A 9,784-nucleotide genomic window follows, 5' to 3' on the forward strand; every position below is an offset into this window, starting at 1 on the left:
AGGTTAAATCCTTACCCTAATAGGATTACACCTCTAATAGGATAATATCTAACCCTAAGGAATATCACAAGATATCCCTAGATACACTAGGATTTACACAATCACATTCCTAATCTAATAGGACTGCAACATTCCCCCTTGAGTGTGTAAATACTCAAACAAAACTTCGCATCAGGTCTTCAGCAGTTGAGGTAGAATAGTTAATAAAGTCATCGAACTAATTCAAGACAGTCATTTGTGGACGGGAAAAGTACGACCGGACCAATCTATCTCATTAAAGGATTTTGTGGACAGAGGGCACATACCTTGGCACAACGGGCAAATGTGAGTCTCAAATTTAAAGAAAGTATGCATTGGTAGTAAAACTCATAAAACCTCGCTATGGTAAAACCTAAGGTAGGTAAAAACCCATAGACTAAGGAGAAAAGTGAAACGTATGCATAATGTCTAAAACAAACGTCAAACGAGACAAAATTAGTGAACTTAACGGAGTATGATCATCCTAGAATGGGTGCCTCATCAAAACCTCGTTAGGTAGCAAAAACCTAGTGAGAAAAATGCTCCTAATTGTAGGAAAAAGAGTACATTAAGATCAAATGAGTATGGTTCTGGATACTTCCCCTGAGTTAGACATAACTTCCAAATAAGAGAACTACAAGCAATTCAACTCATATAATTTACGCATATTGATTCCTTGGACGAGTTTATGAAAAGTAGACTTGGATAATGACTTAGTGAAGAGATCTGCCAGTTTGTCCTGGGAACGGATTTTCTTGACTTCAATGTTCTGATGTTGTTGTTGCTGGTGAGGGTAAAAGAACTTCGGCGCTATATGCTTGGTGTTGTCTCCCTTAATGTATCCATTCTTTAACTGCTCGATACATGCTGCATTGTCTTCAAAGATTGTCGTAGAAAGGTTAACAACTTCAAATGTGTTCCATGATTGCTCTCAACTAAAAGCACTCATGCGAGGCTTTCGAAGAAGTCGCAACTAGTGTTTTCTTGGTAGACCTCCAAGATATTGCGATGTCTCTAACGGTAAAGACATAGCCTGTTTGAGAATGTGCCCTATGTGGGTCAAACAGATAACCAGCATCTACATAACTAACAAGGCGAGAATTAACCTAAGGACTGAAGGGGGCGGCGGCTCCTCTCGAGGATTCGTGGGTGTAGAACAAGCCCAAACCTGTTGTACCCTTAAGGACGAAAGATTGCTAGCTATTTTCCTCTAGGGTGGCTGGCCTCCTAAGAGAAGAGAGAGCTATGTGTTCTCATTTTTTCTCTCTAGAAAACCCTAATGAACTTTTGACTATCAAATCCTCTATATAGTCACTTCACTTAAGTGACAAAAAGAACCAAAACCCATTCATTTACAATATGGCCGGCCTTTTAAAGGCTTTAGGCTGTTTGGGCCCTTTTGAGTTTTTAGTCATTAAGTTGTCATACAACTTAAGTTAATGGGCTTGACGGTTCTAAGCCCAATAGGCCTTGAGGTCGAATAATTACTCAAAAGCTAAAATGAACTTATTCGTTTGATTAATTGACATATTAATTAATCCTAGCCATAAATAATTAAACCATTTAATTATCCTTACTCATCTCCGTTGTTTATTCAATCTCTACCTTACACGGTGTACGATCTATTAGGTTCCTTTTAGTGAGGCAGTGGGTGATTCGAACTCTTCAAATCGATTGTGAATTGAAACATACTTTCAATTCTCCCTTTAGTGATTATACACCTTTAGGGCTTCCACAAACCATGAATGACACATAGTAGTATATCATGGCTACCCAAGCTAATCAGAAGAGGTGGAGAACTATTCAGTTTAGGATTACAATGCAATATGGTCTTTCTCTAATACAATACTCTTGACCACATTGTTCGGTTTGATAGTTTATTCGTGTCTACTATCCAATGTGATTTTTTTACTTATATGATTACCTTGAATGTGATTTGGGAACAACTTCCTAAATCTCATTCATACTTTGGCCAAAGATTCTTAATCATATTATAGAGTATTCTCCTTCAAACGGTTTGAAGGTTAGAGATCCCTTGTTGTGCATTCACTTGCCTCCATGGCTAAATGGCTTAACCCTAACTATGCCATGGACACCCTTTGATGGAGTGACTTTGACATAGTCAAAGATCAAGGACCTAACCACAAGACAGCTATGATGCCTCAGGTCAAAGGACTATTTTGCATTATCCCAACCATGAGTTCTCATGTGACATGAGTATGAGAACTCCTTGTTGATCGCGTTCAGTGGACTCATTCTCTATTGAGCACCCACATGCTTGTCTTGGTGTTAGTCACACCAATGACTCAAGACCAATCACTCTCCCTAAGAGAAGACATAACACGTACTAATCTTAACGAACTGTCAATGCCCAATTGGCAATCCTATGATCAAGAACGTTTAGGATATGTATACAAAAGAGAATGGTCTCATGAATATAACTTCTTTAGATCACATTCTCCCAATTACATATTCCTTGGACTTATCGTTTGAGCATATAACATTTATATAAGACAGCTTTAAACAATAATCTTTGCCTTTTATATTAAACTAGATTAGTTTAACATGTGAAATGTTCGTAAAGTATCATCATATGATTGGCTTTAGGGCACATTTCCAACAGACTGCCACTTTTGAGCCATTTTCTGGCCAAAACCACAGCAAGTTAGTTGTCAGGTACCATTCTTTTCATCTCATCGGGAAGTATGATTTTCGTTTTGAATCACTTGATTTCTTTGAGCATTGAAGAAGTTATGAATGTTTAAAGTTTACCCAGTTTCCGGCAAGTTCCCCAGTTACCGGCGAGTTCCCCAGTTTTCCTACGGACCAGTGACCTTTCAGGCCATTTTTTGGCCATCTTCGGCATTGGGCTTCCAAATGGTATAATCTTGTTCTACACTTTCCTATCTTCGTTTTGATATATTATGGGCCGAATTTGGTTAAGAAAGACAAAGTTACAAAGCTTTGAAATTTGCCCAGACTTTCGGCCAAAAATTCCAGTTTTTGGTGAGCTTCGACAGCTTGACTCGACTTAGCTGAGTCAGCCGCTAACTTCTTGGTCAGCATTGACTTTTTTTTGGGTTTCGGTCGGGACCCCTCCTAGACTAATTTTCACGTCTTGATTCCAAATCCACGCTCCGTTTTCCCAAATTCAATCATTTTAATAGAGTTTAATTAATTGGTCCCTTTATAGGCTTAGGTGCATTTGTTAGTGGCGTTTCCATCCTCCCTAGTTCGAACGGCTTTTTGGCGACGAAGTATCTATGAGTGGACCCGTTCCCAAATGCATAATTTTATTACTAGAAATGCATACATGAAAAACATGATTTTATTACTATGTTTTATGAAGCGTTTATGAGTAAATCAGATTTACGCTTTATGAAATATCATGCTTTATCGAATTTATGTTTACTGAAATATTCATAAACATGGATTTATGATATGATGTTTGAGCTATTGAGCTCCGAGGATATATATTTTGAAAGATTATGTTTATGATTTTCTGTGTTTACTTAGTGGATATTCATACAATGTGCCTTCGAGAGGACGATGTAGTGCCTTCGGGCATATGATATATGTACCTTCGGGTGGGCGATGTAGTGCCTTCGGGCGATTATGATATCACTACTAAGCCCACTATATATGATATATGTTTTACGAAGGTTTTATGGCATGCTAGGGTTTTCAGAAAACTTACTATCTATTATGCTATATGAGTTTTCTAAAATCTAGGGGTTAGTACGTTTGAAGAGTAGTTGACTTTAGTATTATTTATATAAAACTTAGTCCACTCATGTTTTGTTTTTGCGCCCCCTTCAGGACTTAGAAATGAGGTGTGCAATTGATCTTGGCGATGAGGCATTCCCATATCAGTATCTTCGAGTCTTCTCGATCTATGACCCCTTTCTTTGTAATCTTAATTAGTAGTATGCTCTAAACATGTCATGCATTATCACTTTTAAATTGTTGGCAGTTGAATATTCTCCTTTGGTCCAGTGACCCGTACCTTATTACTATTATTTTGTTAAGGTTTGTATTTGGATATTATATTGTGTGGTTACGCGTGAAAATTATATGCATGTTTCACATGTTCTCGGCATATGTATTCATTAAATGTCGTGCGTCACCCTCGGGTGTCAGCTGGCACGTGGCCTTCCCATTGTCCTTCAAACACCAGGATCAAGGCGTGTCAAAAATCACCTTCTCTTACTTTTGAATTTTTCCTATTTCCTTGTCTTCTCTATCGGTTTTGATGGTGAATATGAGCATGCTTTCTTGCTTTCTTTCTTTTTTTTGCGCACTTAAGGAATTTTCAGGTTTTGCTCTTCATAGAAGAGGGGTATGATCTTTCCCTAGGGAAATTAATTCACACTCCTCAGTAGCCTTCGATTTTGGAACTCCGTGTGCTTGCCCCTTGTGGTTTTTTTCTTGCCTTTCATGCGTATTGTGCGATTGGTTCAGAGCTCGGCTTGATTGCTTGTTGGTGCTTATTCGAGTGGGATTAATTCCAGTGCATTGTTTTGCTTCGCATGGTTGCTTGATGGCATATAGCTTGCTTTTGCATGGACATTAGTATATCGTGCTTTTCCGAGCTAGAATTCCTTTCTTTTATTGTTGGCATGGCATGAGCAGGGAAAAATATGTGTGTTTTGCGTGATAGAATGAGAAAAGCTAGTCCCATGTTAAAGCCTTAGGCTTTAGCATGCGTGTGCTTGAACTTTAGGGATCTCACTTTGCCGCAGCATGTTTACCTGCTTTCCTTGGTAAATTTTTGCTTCATGCATCACCATTCTTCTCTTCCACTTGCCCATGTGATGGGTCGTGGTATTTATAGCTTGTTGTTCGTTCCTTTACAGGTACGTTATGGCTTTGGACTCTTTAAAGTACTTGCAGTGGTGGATGGGTCTTTCTCGAGCGAGGATTGACTCCAGCGAGGTAGGCCACCACCTCTTCTCAGCTTCCAGAATAAGGCTTTCAAGGAAGAAGAACCTTCTCTAGACTCGGTTCCTCTTGTCGATCCTAAGTGTATTTCGAGATGTTGCATAGAGAGTAGTCGGTTCCCTATGGTGCCACTCCACTTTGAGTTTTCTTGCAGTGAAGCCACCAGTTGGGCCAATTGGGTTGATGCCGAGCTGGGGTATGGGAACCAATGTGCAACTCTGAAGAGAAAATTCACTAAATTATTTGGTATCTTACATTTTTGAGCCTCAACAATTGTTATGAATTATTTCAGATGGTTTTAGAAAGAAAATAAAACTTTTGGGTATTTCCAAAGTATTGCTAAAAAATCACTTTTCACATGGAGAAAATCCACTGAACCATTTATCACAAGATATACAACTACTCTTAACAAGCGAACTAAAACCTCCTATAGACATGTTTAGTTTTCTGATTTACAAACAATAATTTATTTTATTTCTATAAATCTTTACAGTATTTTATTTGATAAACCGATATCAAACTCTAAAGAAAATTAGCACTAGTGTCCTTTAACTGCACAACGATGATAAAATTACACAATTAGACATAGCAAACACCAGCTGTCCACCCCTCACACATTCTCTTCAGCTCCTCGAACGTAATTTCACCTCGCTCATATCCGGCATCCACTCGCTTTTACCTGCATATACGCATACATCAAAAAACGTAATCACTCTTCGAAATTATTGAAATCAACGCTTCAATTTCGCCACAAATCCTCTCTGCATGTGTTCTTTTGTTTGAGATTTCTCTCGTTTCGATCACATTGCGTTGAGTTTTCTTTCTCGGAAAGTTTTGAGGCTTGTTTGGATCGAGAGAAAATGGGGATTCAAGACCAGGTGGGGAAAATGCAGGCCCGTCAGGGGTACCGGAATCTATGGCACGCCGATTTGATGGGCACCGCGACCACCGACAGTCCCTGTAAGTATCAGTTTGTACCAGTTTGATGTACCTTGTTGTTTAGTTTCTGTTTGGTTGCCGAGAATGTGAGGAAAAAAATACAGGACTTTCTTTGTTTCTGTTTTGAATCGGTTCGTGTCTGCTCCTTTGATTGGAATTTCGTTCTTTGCGGCATGTTTACTATTTGATGATTTTATTTATAAGAACATTAATGCGTTAAAAAACGATTTGAGTATCACTGAGAAAACCTACCGAGTCTGAGAGGCTCCATGCAGATGGGATGGGGATTTTATTTAATTTTCATTTAGGTATTTCTTTTTTTACGTTCATATGATCTGACGCGAAATATAATCTTGTTTTCTTGTGTTTGTTATGCAGACTTTTGCTTTGCATGTCTCTGGTAAGCACTCTTATATCTCTGCGGTGCATTCTTAAATTGTTGCATTTAGCTCATTTATTGATTCGATATGTTTCTACTTTTGCTGTAAATTGTTTAGAATGATGTTCTCGTATAAACGAGTTCATCGTGACACTTTGGTACCAGCGATACGGTTGCTCTTTTCAATTTTTCTGTACTCAGTCTTGTGTATTAAAGAGAGATGGTTTGTTTCTTGCATCCTGCAATCTAATTTGTCTTCGTTACATGATAGTGGTCCGTGCGTTTCTTACCTGCTGCGCAAACGAGCTCTTTACAATGATATGTCAAGGTAAACTAATAATTACGTTCATTTCTAGATATTCCGGATCAAAATAGAAAGATTGCAATTTCTGAACACTAGTTTTGCAATGGTCTGTTTCACAGGTACACATGCTGTGCCGGATATATGCCATGCAGTGGAAAGTTTGGAGAAAGGCGTTGCCCTCAGCTGTGTCTTCTTACGGAGGTATTAATCACATTGTTTTTTTTTTTTTTTTTTTTTTTTTTTTTTTTTTTTTTTTTTTTTTTGTGATTTACACATTTAGCGATCCATGTCGCCTTCTGCGCTCTATTACTGCATTTTTCTAGACATGGACATCCATGAACTTTTACTTTATATATGTTTGCATACTTTGTTGTTTTCAGGTCTGCTGCTGCTTTGCAAGTTCAGTTTCCTCGACACGCTTTCTAATCCAAGATGAGTTTAATATTCAAACAACACCGTGCGACAATTGCATTATTGTAATCTCCCATCTCTATGTTTCTGTTTACAGCTTTTTCTCTGTCTACACATTTTATGATATCCTTATCACTTCAACATATGACGTTTCTTTGTAGGGATGTATGCTCTGCCTCAACCAACTTGCATGTATATGCTCCTTGATTGCTTGCTTAACTGGAAGCGAAGAGCTCTCGGATATTTCCAGTGTGTTGAACTGTATAGCTGACATGGTGTTCTGCTCGTAAGGCCTTCATTCCACCCTCTTCAACACATTCATTCCGGAGCTCGTTACCTCTTTTCTATTGATTCTTTGACTTGTTTTGTTTTTTCAGGGTCTGTGCTTGCATGCAGGTATGTAATAAATTAGTGATCAGTGCATTATATAAGTTGATATATGAATTTTGATAAACCAATGAAATGTGAACTGTAATTCCTGAACCCTTTTGCTCGAAGATACTAAAAACCTCATCTCCAACCCTATATTAGTGGTGCACTTGATAGAACCCGAATTTCATGGCGATTAATCTCTATCATAGCAAACAAACATTGATTTGGGGTTATGCAGACCCAGCACAAGATTGAACTGGACAAAAGGGATGGCAAGCTTGGTCAACCACGCGTGATGGCAGTTCCACCGATGCAGCAGATGTCACGGATTGATCAGCCAGTTTCTCCTCATGCCGGATATAAACATCCACACGCTGGATATCCACCTCCACCAACAGGATATCCAAATCAACCGGTAGGATATCCAACTCCACCGGCAGGATATCCAAATCAACCGCCAGGATATCCTCCCGCGGGATATCCGAACCAACATCCAGGGTATCCAAACCAACATGCAGGGTATCCAAATCAACATGCAGGGTGTGGACATCATCAGCCAGTTGGATATATGCATCCACCGGCATATGGGCAACCAGTATATCCTCCAGGGCCTCCACCTTCTGCGCATCCTCCTCCAGAGTCGGGAGAATTTTATAACCCCGGACCTCCTCCTCCACCTCCTGGCTATACTCCAGAATCTGCATCTGCTCCTCCATATCCTCCAGGTCCTCCACCGATTTCTCATCAGGAGGCTTATCCTCAACCTTCTCCTCTTAGCCGCACCGGTACCGATCCTCCCAAGTGATCTGTTCGTACAATGCAGACCGATCTGCCATAGAATAGAAAACACCTATCCAAAAAATAAAACATGACTTTGAAGAGTCCTTAATATGTTGTTAATAAAGCACTAACAAGTTAGTGACAATAACAACTCTCTTTTTTAATAGTTATTTTCATAATATACTTTTACTTTCAAGGGATAGTAACAAAACAATTTATTCCAGTGACAACCTAAATTACAATAAGAAAATCCGATCCGCCATAGAATAGAAAACACCTATCCAAAAAATAAAACATGACTTTGAAGAGTCCTTAATGTGTTGTTAATAAGGCACTAACAAATTAGTGACAATAACAACTCTCTTTTTTAATAGTTATTTTCATAATATACTTTTACTTTCAAGGGATAGTAACAAAACAATTTATTCGAGTGACAACCTAAGTTACAATAAGAAAATTCAAACTTGTGTGCACACATACGTAAGAGCATAACTAATTTAACTAAACCTATGATGGCTTATATTAAAAACATTTATTTCGTTGTTGTAAAGAGTTTCTTTTCTTTGCCGCGGACCGAGGAGGATGCTATGATGATGTCAAGGAAGAACAGATGAAATGAATATTATATTCTCGATAATGAAGGGTTATTAAACATGTGATAATCATAAATTTCACTTTCATAAAAAAATTAAAATTTTAATGGATAAGAGATGGTAAGAGGACTTTCTTCAAGTGAGATTCTCCATAAACTTTCTGACACTCCACAATTAATGTTAATTTTCGTACCAAAATTATAAAACACTGCTAAAAACATGAGATGCCAAAAAGATCAAGGAGAGTCCCATTTTTAAGAAAATCTCCTTAGAATTTCTCTTAATGAATAAGCAATTTACACTAATACCAATCAACTTGTGATTAATTACTCAAAGTAGACGAGTGCAAGTATTAGGTGAACCATCATCAGTCATGTTGCCCAAACTTTGCAAATGATATTCAAACACATCTGTAAGATTTCATGCCCATAAAAAAAGAGTATACATTATCCAAAATTGATGGTTGTCAGCTAGGGGTGGAAAAAATTCCCGAAAATCCCGAACCGAACCGAAAAAATCCCGATCCCAAACCAAAAATTTCCCAAACCGAAATTCCCGAAATTTTCGGGATGCTATCCCGAACCAATCCCAAAATTTCGGTATGGGATTCAGGATTGGCTTCTCGATATTTCGGGAATCCCATACCAAACCGAAAATATATAATATTAATTATTATATATATTTATACATATATATATATTATTCTTTTATAATTGATGCTAGTAGTTTCTAATTCATGCTCAGCAACTGAGAATGCCCTACACCTTGCATATTTTTCATGTTTTGTTTGATATTCATGTGGATTTTATTATTGCTGCTGCCATGGCTGATGATTTCAGAAGACTTGATTCTTTTGTCTCTCAACAGATTGCAAAAAGAGTTTAATTAATTTGAATTTTGACTATGATAAAAAGAGTCAAGCATGCCAATGTTCAATTAAATGGTAGTGTGAATGAAATGAAATTCCTAGTTCATAAATGTGTTCTTGAATTATATATTTGAAGAACAATTCATAATTTCATATTTCAATTTGGGATTCCCGATTTG

The 9,784-nt window shown here is 37.9% G+C and overlaps 1 protein-coding gene across 1 annotated transcript; it reads left to right on the forward strand.

The window, feature by feature from the left end:
- The first annotated feature begins 5,706 nt into the window (after positions 1–5,706).
- On the forward strand, positions 5,707–8,266 carry LOC103935098 (proline-rich protein 2-like). Its single transcript, XM_048564899.1, has 8 exons — positions 5,707–5,919; positions 6,277–6,298; positions 6,549–6,605; positions 6,701–6,782; positions 6,962–7,057; positions 7,154–7,278; positions 7,370–7,388; positions 7,603–8,266. The coding sequence occupies exons 1-8, from the start codon at positions 5,820–5,822 to the stop codon at positions 8,167–8,169; spliced, it is 1,068 nt and encodes a 355-aa protein (XP_048420856.1). The 5' UTR covers positions 5,707–5,819; the 3' UTR covers positions 8,170–8,266.
- The last annotated feature ends 1,518 nt before the right edge of the window (positions 8,267–9,784 follow it).

Source organism: the organism of the source record quoted next, unplaced genomic scaffold (assembly GCF_019419815.1).
Source record: "Pyrus x bretschneideri cultivar Hongxiangsu unplaced genomic scaffold, Pyrus_bretschneideri_v1 Contig4, whole genome shotgun sequence".
Taxonomy (NCBI): Eukaryota; Viridiplantae; Streptophyta; class Magnoliopsida; order Rosales; family Rosaceae; genus Pyrus; species Pyrus x bretschneideri.